The 16,938-nt window shown below is 42.0% G+C and overlaps 1 protein-coding gene across 1 annotated transcript in view; it reads left to right on the forward strand.

The window, feature by feature from the left end:
- Positions 1-1,437: 1,437 nt before the first annotated feature.
- MSL2 (MSL complex subunit 2) overlaps positions 1,438-16,938 on the forward strand; it is a 35,788-nt gene continuing 20,287 nt past the window's right edge. The window contains exon 1 of the mRNA XM_079922192.1: positions 1,438-1,928. Within this exon, the coding sequence (XP_079778318.1) occupies positions 1,787-1,928 (142 nt within the window). The 5' untranslated portion in view covers positions 1,438-1,786. The remainder of the gene's footprint in view (positions 1,929-16,938) is intronic.

The raw sequence follows: 16,938 nt of genomic DNA on the forward strand, positions 1-16,938 counted from the left end.
GAGGGCGGAGCTTCGGGCGGTGCGGGGCCTCCTCCTCACTTCGCGGTCAGCCAGGGCGAGGAAAGGCCGCGTTGCGCTAGCGCAGAGAGCCACATGGCGCGACCCAGCAGGGCCTCCGCGTTGGCGGACACCGAAGAAGCAGTGTAGTGCGAGAAGCCTACAGCTCACACTGGGGAAAGATGGGTCAACTAACGAATGTTTCACCACAACCCACACGCCTAAGAGGGAATTTGAGAGCGCATGGGGGAGGGGCGGAAAGAGCAGGCGGCTCGCCGGGAGCATGCTCTGTACAGAGAGCCGTAAGTGGAGAGCCAGGCATGCGCAATGAGCTCAGGGTGGGTTGGCAGTGGGGAGGGGCTGGCGTGAGCGGGCTGATGTGTTTATCCGGTTTTCTGGGTGGGCGGTCAAAGCGCACGCGTAAGGGTGAAAGGCGGTGGAGCTGGGTAGTGGAGTGCGCATGCGCAGAGCGAGCCGGTAGCTCTGGGAGGGCGTGGAGGGGGCTCTTAGAGGAGAAGCAGGGGAAAAGGGAAGCGAAGGGAAAGCAAAGGGCGGGGGGGAGGGGTGAGAGTGTGGTCTGCGCATGCGTGCGAGCGCTAGCGACGACGGCGGCGGGGGAGTCTCGGGGATGACAGTGGCTTTGCCCGTTGGGGTAACGGTCGTCGTCGCCGGCAGGGTCTGAGGCGCCGCACAGCCCGCGGGATACATTAAGGCCGCAGCAGCCCGGGCCCTACCGAGCTAGAGTGGCGCGTGGAGTCGGGGTGAGGGCGGCGAGGCACGGGGGGAGGGGCCTGCGGCGGGGCCTTGCTGTGTGCGCTGGGCGGCGGCGGGGCCTGTCGGTGTGAGCGCTCGCCTCAGCCTGTGCCGCGGCCGGGTGGGCGCCGTGGGCGGCGGCGACCGTGGTGCTTGGCGGAGGAGGCGTCCGTGTGTGCCGCGCGGAGAAGATGGCCGGGCAGTGAGGGGGCGGCGCTTGCGCCTGGTGACCTCGGAGTAAGCGACTGAGGAGCTAGGGCCGCTGCCGCGGCCCGGCCGGGCCTGCTCCCCGCCCTCTCCCGCCGCCGCCGGCCCGCGCACTTCCTCCCCGGCCCTCCCCTCTCGGGCGGGGGCCTCTCCTGTCCGCTTCGCCACCTCAGGGAACTGCCGGGCTGTAATCGCCGGGGCGGAGAGCCAGGCGTGTCCGATATGGAGAGAGCGGCGGCGGCCTCCGCCAGCCGCAGCAGCCACGTTCGCCGCCGCCGCGGCTCGGTGCACTAGATCGAGGAATCCGACGACCTCACCGCAGTCCTTGCCGTCGCCGCTGCCTCCGCGCCGGGCGCTGTGATGGAGTAAGGGCCCTGCAGCCCGTGAGAAGCGTGCCCGCCCCTGCACCGGGCCGGGGCCTGCTCCCGCGACCGCCCAGCTCGACCACAGGAGGTGCCTTCGCGTCCCGAGATGCAGCTCGAACGCAGGCCGCCCGCCGAGCCGCGGGGCTAGACTGAGCGCCGAAGCCGCCGCGTTCTGCGCCCCGCGGCCGCTCGGGACAAACTCGAACGCTGGTTTCTCTCTCTTTTTTTTTTTTTTCCCCTTGGTCTGCAAATCTCAGGGACGGAGGAGGGGCGCCAAGGCCCCATGTGTGGGAGGACTGCTACGGCTCTACAAACTTGTACGGATTTTGGTTACAACTTTGGCCAGTGGTTCTCCCCCGATTTCCTCCGAATTGTTGCAAATTCGCCATTGTTTCCTGGCTGCTTACAAAGTTGGATCCGGAATTTCTCTTCAACCGAGAGCCAACAGTGTCGAAGTGTCTGCAATGAACCCCGTGAATGCTACTGCTCTCTACATTTCCGCGAGCCGCCTAGTGCTCAACTACGACCCCGGAGACCCCAAGGCGTTTACAGAGATTAACAGGCTCTTGCCTTACTTCCGACAGTCCCTCTCGTGCTGCGTTTGCGGTGAGACGCTTTTTATTGTTCCCCTTTCAGTGCTTGTTTTAAAAAAAAACTCAGGGCGATGGTAGCAGAAACGGTTTGACGGAGGGGTAGTTTGTATTAAACTTTTATTATTTGTGCGGTAGTTTGCGGTCTTTAGTTTTGAAACTCGGCAGAGGACTTTTTTCCGGCATTTCAGAAAGACAGAGCCCTTCCAAACCGCTCTGTACAGCGGCCTCGTTCAAAACTCTTAAATTCGCCTTGGGTCATTTCTGGTGTTTTTTTTTTTTTTTTTTAAAGAGGTGAAATATGCATCTGTGTTGCTGTCCCTCTTCTTTTTTTTTTTTTAAAGCTTTTGATACCAAAGCTGACTTAATACCTACTTTGTTTAAACGTGGTTAAACCTGGTTAAAACACCTACATGTGGCGTGTTTGCATTTCCCCAAACGTGTTGTGTGTGGGTGGTGGTATAGCCGGTGAAGTCGCTGCAGAACTTTTTCCCCCGGGTTCTTCTAATGCTTTGACAGTTTGACGATAAACAGTGAGCCAGGGCAGACTGATGGTTCAGTGTATTTTAGCTGGTGGGATTTTTTACAGGATTACGTTTTTTGGTGGTTTTACTATATTGTGCCCTGGTAGAGGGTTATTTTCGGTGTTTTTGTTCAAGAGGTATTACTTTGTGCTGGGCAGGATATTTTCAAGTTATTTTTGAGAGATGAAGGTATGCTAAATTGTCTAATAAATCCATGTCTCAAAAGTGATAATAATTTGTGATTATTATCTCAGTGATTAATTGTATGCGTATAATAATAATTTATTTTTGAAAAAACTTAGACTGAAAACATTAACATAAAGGAAAGGGCAACTGGCAAAACCAAAACAGTAATACTCCACTTCATATTCTTACTTCGCCAAAACTTTTGAGGTTTTGTTGGTCCACTTACTTGTTTAGTCAGAATTTGAGAAATTCAGGCATTTCAGCTTTATCTTAAGAGAAATTTTGCGACTGTAGTGGCTGAAGGGAGAAATGGTATTCATTTGAGATTCTTTCAGCATTTTCCGTATAGCTTTGGGGCAAAGCCCTGAGGGGTACAGAAGAGGTGAAGAGTGTTTTTTTTGCACATCGTGTTCTTAATCTCATAAACATTTAAGTAACTCTTACAAGCGATTAAGTGCTACACTGACTGGTAACTGACACTTAACACCTTTATAGAGAAGCAGTTGCCCTGGTAAATCACTTAATTGCCCTGGGCCTCAGTTTCTTAACATGTAAAATGAGAGCTTTGGGCTAGATTCAAAGCTTCTTTTCCGCTTACATTTTACAAATATAGTATAAGAATTTGCTTAGTTTCAGGGAACTCCGCCACCCCACTCTCACTTTTTTTTTTTAATGGAGTGCTTTTTTTTTTAATGTCTTCATAGCTTTTGATAGTTTGTGGAATGAGGAGATGGGGCTACTATAACTTCTTTCAATACAAACCTTTCTTTTGGTGGGGGAATTGCTACTGTGGTGATGTAGAGGGCATAGACCAGCCCATCCTGGCCTGCTAGAACTGCAGTAGAGAGTGATGTCAGTATCCAGGTAACACTTGAAGATCTGGTAGTTCTGCTTTTTACATGGTGGATGGGACTTAGCTCTCAAAGAGGGAAATGGTAGTTTTGCAGATGCTTGGAATTTTAAGTTATCAGTAGCTTCAGGACAGTTGTGGTCTAATTGAACATTTTCCAAGAATCTAACCTGCATTTTAAAAACTGATATTAAAGATAAAGCTACATTAGAAAGTCCAACTGTAGCTTTTTTTTTTTTTTTTAAATCAGTCTTGACAACTCAAAGGAATTTTTGTGACATTGGGGCTTTTAATTATTCCTTCTTGTTCAAGCCTCTCTTCCCCACCATCCTATGCAAAAGATTTATGGGTTCTACTTCTCCCTTATAATTGAGTAGCTGGCATAAAATTTCAGCAATATGGATGTAGGTTCAGTTTTTTCCCCTCATCTCTTTGGACATAAGTCTGTGGTTATGAAGAGATGGGGGAAAAAACCCAGTTATTTGAATTCAGATCCAACAGTTTTCATCTTTGTGTCAGATACTGTCCTGGACTCTTTTTCCTAGCTGGAAAGCATAAACTCCTTCCAGTTAATAGGGCATGTGCAGTCTTATTTCATTAGGATAATAGATATGTAAAAGTTAAGTTTTAATCCTATCTTGGCGCTGTAAATAGGGAGTTTGTTTCAACAGGTCCTCCAGTGTCTGACCCAAACCTCCCCTTTCAGCTTTGTATTTAACTGCCCTCTTAATTTCTAATAATTTCTCAGCTTCAGTCAGTTTGATATTTTTGTCTTTTTGAACATACATGCCTTATGTCTTCCTTCTCTTTTCCCCACCTTTGCTCTTTGAAGTTCCTTCTGCCTAAAATATATTCTTTCTGTGTATGGTCTAACTCATCAACTCCCTCCCTCCCTCAGTGAATTCTTTGTTCTGTCACAGGTGCTTTTAACTCTTTCAAATTATTCTATCTTAGGGAAAATACTATTTTTTTGTACATTTCTGTGTTCCTTCTGCCTCATTCTCTCCTGTTCAGTGAATAGCATGTAGGTGTTTATGACAGACTCAGAGAAAGAAAGTGAGAGGAGGTGAGGGAGGGAAAAAGGGTCTATGAACTTTGCAGTTAGGTACAAATCTTAACTTTTCTACTTTCTGTCTAGGCAAGTTACTTTAACTTTTTGCCTAAATTTCTTGTATCCACAAAAGGGGATAATATCTTCTTTAAGTTTGTTTTTCCAAATTTGTGTTTTATGTGAGTTTATTTTTAAGTGGGAAAAACCTTTTGAACCCTTGAGAACAAGTCTGTGGACTTTGTGCCACCCTTGCGCAGAGATGGAGAAAGGTAGGGGGAAGTGAGAGAAGAGATTGAACTGTCTGGTCAAATATTGTCAAACCTAGATTATTCACTGGAACTACAGGTTATCATTGTTCTTTGAAATGTTAATTAGCTGATTATCACTGCTTGTTTTTCAGTTGCTTTGTATGTTTAAACTTTCTGAAGTTTCTGGTGAATGGGATAGCAATGCTCCAGAGAGTTATTGTACTTTCTAGGCCACAGAAACAGTGACCAAGACAGTATTACTGTGGGTACTATTTCTGTGTCAGTTCTTTCCCCTTGTTCTTAACGTTGGATTTGCTTTATTTTTATCACGAAGTATGTAGAATGAATTTTCTTTTGATGGCATGAAACTCAATAAATTCTGCCCTAGGGATTTTAAGTTTTTTATTAAGCTTTTATATCCTCAAATGACATAACAAGTTTGATATGTAGAATCAAATACTGTTAGAACTGGAAGGACATGTTAAGTGGAAAAATAGTATTCTCTGAGATATTTGGAGTCCTGTAAATTAATCATGGTCAAATCTCAGGGACATGAATATTTCCCTGATTTTTTTTTTCTTTCTTTTTTTTTTGTGGTACGCGGGCCTCTCACTGTTGTGGTCTCTCCCGTTGCGGAGCACAGGCTCCGGACACGCAGGCTTGGCGGCCATGGCTCACGGGCCCAGCCGCTCCGCGGCACGTGGGATCTTCCCGGACCGGGGCACTAACCCGTGTCCCCTGCGTCGGCAGGTGGACTCTCAACCACTGCGCCACCAGGGAAGCCCCTCCCTGATGTTTTAAATTCTAGAAACAAAGTGGTTTTGGCTTTTACTGAAGAGTTGTGGAACTTTTGGATATCCAGTTTCTTATTTATAAAATAGGAAAGAGCTGGAGAATAGTGTTTCCCACTGACCTAAGCTGACCAAGTTTTTGTTTTGAATGTTAAGGACTTAAAAAAGCAAATCCTGACATCTTTTCTTACTACTGCTACTCTCACATTCCACTACAAGGTACGTGGTTCCCTGAGGGTGAGAGTCTTGCTGGTCTTGTTCACTGTTGTAGCCCTGCACTTGACAGTTCCTGGCTGAACAAGCATTGTTGAATGGACGAAGCTGCCGATAAAAAGAGCAAGGTTCCAAGTAGGAAGGATGTGCTCTCAGAATAAAGTATATGCCTTAAAATTAAATAGATTTAGCTTTATGAAAGACTACTTTCATTTTCCTTATTTTTCTCATTTTGGCATTGTTTGTGGGCCCACTTTGGAATTAGTGCAGTAGATTATCTCAAGAATCTCTTCCAGTTCTGGAGTTCTGATTCTTTTAGCAGAAATACTTTGTTTTTGACTGAGCAAACAATTTATAAATAGCAAGAATCTTCTAAAATGAAATTTGAACATTTAGCGTGATTTATTTTAAACCACATACCTTTTAGAGGCTAAATTAAAAGGCCATTTGTTTAATCGTACATTAAGCGTTATACTAATGTTTTACATTTATATTCTTCTCAAGTGTGAGTTCATTTGATACTTAAGATTTTATTTTTCTTGTACTTAAAATCACTATAATTAAATTTTTTATTGTAGTAAGCATATAATATAAAATTTACCATCTTAACCATTTTTAAGTGTACAGTTCAGTAGTGTTGAGTATATTTACATTATTGTGAAACAGGTTTCCAGAACTTTTTTTTTTTTTTTTTTTTTGCGGTATGCGGGCCTCTCACTGTTGTGCCTTCTCCTGTTGCGGAGCGCAGGCTCCGGACACGCAGGCTCAGTGGCCATGGCTCACGGGCACAGCCGCTCCGCGGCATGTGGGATCCTCCTAGACCGAGGCACGAACCCGTGTCCCCTGCATCGGCAGGCGGACTCTCAACCACTGCGCCACCAGGGAAGCCCCTCCAGAACTTTTTGATCTTGTAAATCTGAAACTCTGTACCCAACAAGCAACCACCATTTTCTTCCTTCCCCCCAACCCCTTGTAACCACCATTCTGTTTTCTGCCTCTATGAATTTGACTATTGTAGATTCCTCATGTAAGTAGAATCATGCAATACTTGTCTTTGTTGACTAGCTTATTTCAGCATAATGTTTTAAAGGTTCATCCGTGTTGTAGAATGAGACAGGATTTCTTTCCTATTTAAGGCTGAATAATATTCTATTGTATGTATACACTATGCTTAGTTTATTCATTCATCCAACGTTGGACATTTGAGTTGCTTCCACCTCTTGGCTGTTGTGAATAGTGTTAAGAACATGGGTGTGTAAACACTCTTTGAGACCCTGCTTTCAGTTCTTTTGAATATAAACCCAGAAGCAGGATTGCAGGACTGTGTGGTATTTCTATTTTTATTGTTTGAGGAACTCCATACTGTTTTCCATAGTGGTTGCACCGTTTTACAATCCTACCAGCAGAACAAGGTTTCCAGTTAGTTTTTCCATATCTTTGCCAACACTTGTGTTTCCTCTTTCGGTTTTTGTTATTGGGGTGTGTGTGTGTGTGTTTGTTTTTTGGATAGTAGCCATCCTAATGGGTGTGAGATGATATCTCATTGTGGTTTTGATTTTAATTTCTCTAATGATTAGTGATGTTGGTGATCTTTGCATATGCTTTTTTTTTTTTACATCTTTATTGGAGTATAATTGCTTTACAATGCTGTGTTATAACATTTTGAATTACGGTTTTCTCAGGGTATATGCCCAGTAGTGGGATTGCTGGGTCATATAGTAGTTCTATTTGTAGTTTTTTAAGGAACCTCCATACTGTTCTCCATAGTGACTGTACCAATTCACATTCCCACCAACAGTGCAAGAGTGTTCCCTTTTCTCCACACCCTCTCCAGCATTTATTGTTTCTAGATTTTTTGATGATGGCCATTCTGACTGGTGTGAGGTGATACCTCATTGTAGTTTTGATTTGCATTTCTCTAATGATTAATGATGTTGAGCATTCTTTCTTGTGTTTGTTGGCAATCTGTATATCTTCTTTGGAGAAATGTCTATTTAGGTCTTCTGCCCATTTTTGGATTGGGTTGTTTGTTTTTTTGTTATTGAGCTGCATGAGCTGCTTGTAAATTTTGGAGATTAATCCTTTGTCAGTTGCTTCATTTGCAAATATTTTCTCCCATTCTGAGGATTGTCTTTTGGTCTTGTTTATGGTTTCCTTTGCTGTGCAAAAGCTTTGAAGTTTCATTAGGTCCCATTTGTTTATTTTTGTTTTTATTTCCATTTCTCTAGGAGGTGGGTCAAAAAGGATCTTGCTATGATTTATGTCATAGAGTGTTCTGCCTATGTTTTCCTCTAAGAGTTTGATAGTTTCTGGCCTTACATTTAGGTCTTTAATCCATTTTGAGCTTATTTTTGTGTATGGTGTTAGGGAGTGATCTAATCTCATACTTTTACATGTATCTGTCCAGTTTTCCCAGCACCACTTATTGAACAGGCTGTCCTTTCTCCACTGTACATTCCTGCCTCCTTTATCAAAGATAAGGTGACCATATGTGCATAGGTTTATCTCTGGGCTTTCTATCCTGTTCCGTTGATCTATCTTTCTGTTTTTGTGCCAGTGCCATACTGTTTTGATTACTGTAGCTTTGTAGTATAGTCTGAAGTCAGGGAGGCTGATTCCTCCAGCTCCGTTATTCGTTCTCAAGATTGCTTTGGCTATTCGGGGTCTTCTGTGTTTCCATACAAATTGTGAAATTTTTTGCTCTAGTTCTGTGAAAAATGCCAGTGGTAGTTTGATAGGGATTGTGTTGAATCTGTAGATTGCTTTGGGTAGTAGAGTCATTTTCACAGTGTTGATTCTTCCAATCCAAGAACATGGTATATCTCTCCATCTATTTGTATCATCCTTAATTTCTTTCATCAGTGTCTTATAATTTTCTGCATACAGGTCTTTTGTCTCCTTAGGTAGGTTTATTCCTAGATATTTTATTCTTTTTGTTGCAATGGTAAATGGGAGTGTTTTCTTGATTTCACTTTCAGATTTTCATCATTAAAGCTTAGGAATGCCAGAGATTTCTGTGCATTAGTTTTGTATCCTGCTACTTTACCAAATTCATTGATTAGCTCTAGTAGTTTTCTGGTAGCATCTTTAGGATTCTCTGTATAGAGTATCATGTCATCTGCAAACAGTGACAGCTTTACTTCTTCTTTTCTGATTTGGATTCCTTTTATTTCCTTTTCTTGTCTGATTGCTGTGGCTAAAACTTCCAAAACTATGTTGAATAAGAGTGGTGAGAGTGGGCAACCTTGTCTTGTTCCTGATCTTAGTGGAAATGCTTTCAGTTTTTCACCATTGAAGACGATGTTGGCTGTGGGTTTGTCATATATGGCCTTCATTATGTTGAGGAAAGTTCCTTCTATGCCTACTTTCTGTAGGGTTTTTATCATAAATGGGTGTTGAATTTTGTCGAAAGCTTTCTCTGCATCTATTGAGATGACCATGTGGTTTTTCTCCTTCAGTTTGTTAATATGGTGTATCACATTGATTGATTTGCGTATATTGAAGAATCCTTGCATTCTTGGAATAAACCCCACTTGACCATGGTGTATGATCCTTTTAATGTGCTGTTGGATTCTGTTTGCTAGTATTTTGTTGAGGATTTTTGCATCTCTGTTCATCAGTGCTATTGGCCTGTAGTTTTCTTTCTTTGTGACATCCTTGTCTGATTTTGGTATCAGGGTGATGGTGGCCTCGTAGAATGAGTTTCAGAGTGTTCCTCCCTCTGCTGTATTTTGGAAGAATTTGAGAAGGATAGATGTTAGCTCTTCTCTAAATGTTTGATAGAATTTGCCTGTGAAGCCATCTGGTCCTGGGCTTTTTGTTTGTTGGAAGATTTTTAATCACAGTTTCCATTTCAGTGCTTGTGATTTGTCTGTTCATATTTTCTATTTCTTCCTGATTCAGTCTTGGCAGGTTGTGCATTTCTAAGAATTTGTCCATTTCTTCCAGGTTGTCCATTTTATTGGCATGGAGTTGCTTGTAGTAATCTCTCATGATCTTTTGTATTTCTGCAGTGTCAGTTGTTACTTCTCTTTTTTCATTTCTAATTTTATTGATTTGAGTCTTCTCCCTTTTTTTCTTGGTGAGTCTGGCTAATGGTTTATCAATTTTGTATATCTTCTCAAAGAACCAGCTTCTAATTTTATTGACCTTTGCTGTAGTTTCCTTCATTTCTTTTTCATTTATTTCTCATCTGATCTTTATGATTTCTTTCCTTCTGCTAACTTTGGGGTTTTTTTGTTCTTCTCTCTCTAATTGCTTTAGGTGCAAGGTTAGGTTGTTTATTCGAGATGTTTCCTGTTTCTTAAAGTAGGATTGTATGGCTGTAAACTTCCCTCTTAGAACTGCTTTTGCTGCATCCCATAGGTTCTGGGTCGTCGTGTCGCCATTGTCATTTGTTTCTAGGTATTTTTTGATTTTCTCTTTGATTTCTTCAGTGATCACTTCGTTATTAAGTAGTGTATTGTTTAGCTTCCATGTGTTTGTATTTATGACAGATCTTTTCCTATAATTGATAGTCTCATTGCGTTGTGGTCGGAAAAGATACTTGATACAATTTCAGTTTTCTTAAATTTACCAAGGCTTGATTTGTGACCAAAGATATGATCTATCCTGGAGAATGTTCCATGAGCACTTGAGAAAACTGTGTATTCTGTTGTTTTTGGATGGAATGTCCTATAAATATCAAGTCCATCTTGTTTAATGTATCACTTAAAGCGTGTTTCCTTATATATTTTCATTTTGGATGATCTGTTCATTGGTGAAAGTGGGGTGTTAAAGTCCCCTAATATGAATGTGTTACTGTCGATTTCCCCTTTTATGGCTGCTAGTATTTGCCGTATGTATTGAGGTGCTCCTATGTTGCGTGCATAAATATTTACAATTCTTATATCTTCTTCTTGGATTGATCCCTTGATCATTATGTAGTGTCCTTTTTTGTCTCTTGTAATAGTCTTTATTTTAAAGTCTATTTTGTCTGATATGAGAATTGCTACTCCAGCTTTCTTTTGGTTTCCATTTGCATGGAATATCTTTTCCATCCTCTTACTTTCAGTCTGTATGTGTCTCTAGGTCTCAAGTGGGTCTCTTGTAGACAGCATATATATATATATATATATATATATATATGTGTGTGTGTGTGTGTGTGTGTGTGTATATATATATATATATATACACACACACACATATATATATATATATATATATATATATATATATATATATATATGTCTTGTTTTTGTATCCATTCAGCCAGTCTGTGTCTTTCGGTCGGAGCATTTAACCCATTTACATTTAAGGTAATATTCGATATGTATGTTCCTATTTCCATTTTTTAAATTGTGTTGGGTTTGTTATTATAGGTGTTTTTCTTCTCTTGTGTTTCTTGCCTAGAGAAGGTCCTTTAGCATTTGTTGTAAAGCTGGTTTGGTGGTGCTGAACTCTCTCAGCTTTTGCTTGTCTGTGAAGGTTTTAATTTCTCCATCAAATCTGAATGAGATCCTTGCTGGGTAGAGTAATCTTGGTTGTAGGTTTTTCTCCTTCATCACTTTAAATATGTCCTGCCAGTCCCTTCTGGCTTGCAGAGTTTCTGCTGAAAGATCAGCTGTTAACCTTATGGGGATTCCCTTGTGTGTTATTTGTTGTTTTTCCCTTGCTGCTTTTAATATGTTTTCTTTGTATTTAATTTTTGACGGTTTGATGAGTATGTGTCTTGGCATGTTTCTCCTTGGATTTATCCTGTATGGGACTCTCTGTGCTTCCTGGACTTGATTAACTATTTCCTTTCCCATAGTAGGGAAGTTTTCAACTATAATCTCTTCAAATATTTTCTCAGTCCCTTTCTTTTTCTCTTCTTCTTCTGGAACCCCTATAATTCGAATGTTGGTGCGTTTAATGTTGTCCCAGAGGTCTCTGAGACTGTCCTCAGTTCTTTTCATTCTTTTTTCTTTATTCTGCTCTGCATTAGTTACTTCCACTATTTTATCTTCCAGGTCACTTATCCGTTCTTCTGTCTCAGTTATTCTGCTATTGATCCCTTCTAGAGAATTTTTAATTTCATTTATTGTGTCGTTCATCATTGCTTGTTTTATCTTTAGTTCTTCTAGTTCCTTGTTAAATGTTTGTTGCATTTTGTTTATTCTATTTCCAAGATTTTGGATCATCTTTACTATCATTCTGAATTCTTTTTCAGGTACTACCTATTTCCTCTTCATTTGTTAGGTCTCGTGGGTTTTTACCTTGCTCCTTCATCTGCTGTGTGTTTTTCTGTCTTCTCATTTTGCTTATTTTACTGTGTTTGGGGTCTCCTTTTTGCAGGCTGTAGGTTTGTAGTTCCCGTTGTTTTCGGTGTCTTTCCCCAGTGGCTAAAGTTGGTTCAGTGGGTTATGTAGGCTTCCTGGTGGAGGGGACTAGTGCCTGTGTTCTGGTGGATGAGGCTGGATCTTGTCTTTCTGGTGGGCAGGTCCACGTCTGGTGGTGTGTTTTGGGGTGTCTGTGGACTTATTATGATTTTAGGCAGCCTCTCTGCTAATGGGTGGGGTTGTGTTCCTGTCTTGCTAGTTGTTTGGCATAGGGTGTCCAGCACTGTAGCTTGCTGGTTGTTGAGTGAAGCTGGGTGTTGAGATGGAGATCTCTGGGAGATTTTCGCCGTTTGATATTACGTGGAGCTGGGAGGTCTGTTGTGGACCAGTGTCCTGAAGTTGGCTCTCCCACCTCAGAGGCACAGCCCTGACTCCTGGCTGCAGCACCAAGAGCCTTTCATCCACAGGGCTCAGAATAAAAGGGAGAAAAAAGAAAGAAAGAAAGGAAGAGAATAAAATAAAATTAAGTAAGGTAAAATAAAGTTATTAAAATAAAAAAATAATTGTTGAGAAAAATTTTTTTTAAAAAAACGGACAGATAGAACCCTAGGACAAATGTTGAAAGCAAAGCTATACAGACAAAATCTCATACAGAAGCATACACATACCCACTCACAAAAAGAGGAAAAGGGGAAAAAATAATAAATCTTGCTCTCAAAGTCCACCTCCTCAATTTGGGATGATTTGTTGTCTATTCAGGTATTCCACAGATGCAGGGTACATCAAGTTGATTGTGGAGATTTAATCTGCTGCTCCTGAGGCTGCTGGGAGAGATTTCCGATTCTCTTCTTTGTTCGCAGAGCTCCCAGTGTTCAGCTTTGGATTTGGCCCCGCCTCTGCGTGTAGGTCATGGGAGGGCGTCCTTTCTTCGTTCAGACAGGACGGGGTTAAAGGAGCAGCTGATTCGAGGGCTGTGGCTCACTCTGGCCGGGGGGAGGGAAGGGTACGGAGTGTGGGCCGGGCCTGCGGCGCAGAGGCCGGCGTGACGTTGCACCAGCCCAAGGCGCGTCGTGTGTTCTCCCGGGCAAGTTGTCCCTGGATCCCGGTACCCTGGCAGTGGTGGGCTGCACAGGCTACCCGGACGGGAGGTGTGGAGAGTGACCTGTGCTCGCACACAGGCTTCTTGGTGGCGGCAGCAGCAGCCTTAGCGTCTCATGCCCGTCTCTGGGGTCCGCGCTCTTAGCCATGCCTCGCGCCCGTCTCTGGAGCTACTTTAAGCAGCGCTCTTAATCCCCTCTCCTCTCACTTCTCGCACCAGGAAGCAAAGGGGGAAGAAAAAGTTTCTTACCTCTTCGGCAGGTCCAGACTTTTTTCGGGACTCCCTCCCGGCTAGGGGTGGTGCACTAACCCCTTCAGGCTGTGTTCAGGCCGCCAGTCCTCTCCCTGTGCTCCGACCCACAGCCGGAGCCTCAGCTCCCAGAGCAGACAAGCCTTTCAGGCTGGTGAGTGCTGGTCAGCACCGATCCTCTGTGTGGGAATCTCTCCGCATTGTCCTCCGCACCCCTGTTGCTGCGCTCTCCTCCGCAGCGCCGAAGCTCCCCCACCTCTGCCACCCACAGTCTCCGCCCGCGAAGGGGCTTCTAGTGTGTGGAAACCTTTCCTCCTTCACGGCTCCCTGCCACTGGTGCAGGTCCCATCCCTATTCTTTTGTCTCTGTTTATTCTTTTTTCTTTTGCCCTACCCAGGTATGTGGGGAGTTTCTTGCGTTTTGGGAGGTCTGAGGTCTTCTGCCAGCGTTCAGTAGGTGTTCTGTAGGAGTTGTTCCACGTGTAGATGTATTTCTGATGTATCTGTGGGGAAGAAGGTGATCTCCGCGTCTAACTCTTCTGCCATCTTCCCCCTCTCTCCTGCATATGCTTCTTGGCTTTTTGTATATCATCTTTGGAGAATCACTATCATTTTTTTATCTTGAAATAATTTTGTTTTTTGCTCACAAAATCTTTATTAATCACTGTGGTGTTCTCAGTGCTGGAATAAAAAGATGAATTAAGACACATGGCCCCTACCCATATGTTGCTCGTGTTATGGGGAAGACATAAGTAAACCAGCAATTATTGTGTGTTAGAGGCACTTATGTTATTACCAATATTGATGTAATATTAACTTACTCGTAAGTTAAGTTTGTCACATGTGTAAAAATTTCAGAAATTAACAGTAAGTGAGATTTTCCCCCCACGTAACTCTTTTTTGAATAACTGTTTGGGTCAAAGTTTGGGCAACCCTCACTGGGGTTAAAGCAGTTTGGTTTACCAGTTTTTTCTTGGGACTTAAGTTTACCTGTTCTCTCTGATCTGGGAAGAATTCTTTAGGGAACATTTATCTAGTAGGTTGGTTAAGGAAGAACAATATTTAGTACTGTGTTCTGGCAGCTACTTTTTTTATGTCAGATATATTAATTTAACTGTTGGTTTCTTTTCCTAAGAAAAATCTCCTTTTCACAATTTGGTGAAAAGCTAGGTGCTTGAGCTAGGCCAGGAGGAATGGTAAAAAGTGAACATTTTCAGCAAGACTTGAGGGAGAGAACATTGGCTTGTTGAGGCTGCAGAAAATCAAGTTTATCTCTAATGAAGAGAGTCCATTCTTGCCCTATAGTGGTAACTCGGGGCCTTTTTACAGGGAACCTTGATGCCAGGCTAAGGAATTTGACATTTACCTCGTAGACCTGTTCTTTTTCAAAGTGTGCTCTATAGCCCACCTAAATCAAACCGAAAGGGATTGTTAAAATTCAGATTCCCAATTATCATATCAGGCTGATTGAATTGGAATCTCTGTGGGCAGGGCCTTGTAATGTGCATTTTATGCCCCCCCCGCTCCCCTCCCCCCTGTCCTGATATGGGTAGGGGAATTTGCAAATCCCTGTTGTGTTTGAGAAATATTTTAAGTAAGAGAGTGATGTTATATATAGATTTTGTATTAAAAAAGGTTAGTTTTGGGATAGAATATAGGATTGATTATTGGAATGTGGTGAAACCCAGTTAGGAAGGATATCAGATGTATCCATATTATAGAGGCCGGAATAATGGTGGTAGTGAAAAGGAAACAACATAAGATAACGCAAGGGAAAATTTTGTCCTCTTTATGGTTATCATAACAGCTTAATTTTTTGGTATACTGTATTACAATTTGTCTTTGGTTAGGCGTATTTCACTATGAATAGATTAAATATTTTCTATCCTTAAATTTATATACATGTCTAGTACAGTGCTTTCACAGGGTATATACTTGACAGAAAGTACTGAATTGTATGGAAGATCTGATAAAACCTGGCTTATCAGGTGCTTGGGAGAGGATTCAATTAAGAGAGGAAATAGACCGGATCTAGTGTGGGCCTGAGGAGAATGAAGAGAAGGATGAGACAGTGTTTAGTAATTTGATGGTGCCTGGGAGTTGGGATTAGTGAGGAAATGTTATTGGAAATATGTTTAGGAAAGGCTAAAATCTAAAAACTTTAATTTTGTGCCCCTTCCTGGAAACCTTGATTTTAAAATCATAGGATATACTGTTTGATATAGTAAAACAAACAACATATTTTTTGAGTCTTGGGGTTGTGGTTTTCATTCTTTCAAATTAATTTGAACATTTAGTCCTCCTCCTGTGTTTGCACTCCTTGTTTTCATTGCATTGATAGCATACTATCACTAATTGGTTAATGCCTTATTGTATTAGCTTCTCAGTTGACACCTTCCCTCAGAGTCCACCTGGCTACATTTTAATGTATGATTTAATTTGTTTTTGTGAGGTCTGATTAAATTTTATCTTTTAATTTAAAAGGTGGTATTTCAGAATCTTTATTTTAATTTATATTTTTCTCTTTGTCCATCACCTTTGACTTTATTTCTTAACTGTTTAGTTTCTGTTATTGGCTTTCCTCTTTTAAAGATTTCTTTTTGTTGTTCCCATGTTAGGAAATTAATTCAGATAATTTTTTTCACCTTAATTAGTGTATGTCTGACCATTTTCCTCATCTTTTCCTTTTTCTGACTTCGTAATATTTTAACAGAATTATTCTAGCTCATTGCCTTTCTGTTCAGAAATGTTGAATCTTTGCAGATTTGGAATATCTGCCTATCTCAACCTGTATTTAATCTAGTTTTATAGCCAGCATATATTTTGTGTTTTGAATTTAGTTTGTCTTATCAGTTAGCATTTGTCTATTTTTATTGTTACAAACCACAAAAAATGTGCACTTAAAATGTTGTCTGGCGTCAAATTTGGAAATAACTTAGGTTTTCTGGCAAAGTCAAGTAGTTTTAAAATTCTTTTTGCAACAATTAAAGGCATACCTAGGGACTTCCCTGGTGGTCCAGTGGTTAAGACTCCTGCACTTCCATTGCAGGGTGTGTGGGTTTGATCCCTGGTTGGGGAACTAAGATCCTGTGTGTGCAGGTGGGCGGTCCGGGGTATAGCTTTTGACCTCCTCTCAATCCTGCTAAATGCCATTCCCTTGAAGTTTAAATCTCTGTCTGCTGTTCTGAAATTTGGGACTCTGGCCATATATAATATGGGATTCTAGGGTTAGAAGGGAGCATTCCAATTCAGGTATCTTTGTGTTGGATTTCTGAATCCCCTCTACAGTTAATCAGTTGGTTGTCCAGCTTGTGAGTGAATTTATTCAGGATGTGACATAGGATATGACTGGCATAGTCTATCCACCAGAAGCTGTGAGCTGTTTCAGGGATCCTTTTATAGCGTCATTGAGCTTGCCAGCTCAATTTTTACATATGTTTTACAAGGAAGGTATTACTAGATTATTCTTCATGATGAGAATTTATAAAGCTTTAGACAGAAAGCACCATAAATCATA

Source organism: Stenella coeruleoalba, assembly GCF_951394435.1.
Source record: "Stenella coeruleoalba genome assembly, chromosome: 5".
Lineage (NCBI taxonomy): Eukaryota > Metazoa > Chordata > Mammalia > Artiodactyla > Delphinidae > Stenella > Stenella coeruleoalba.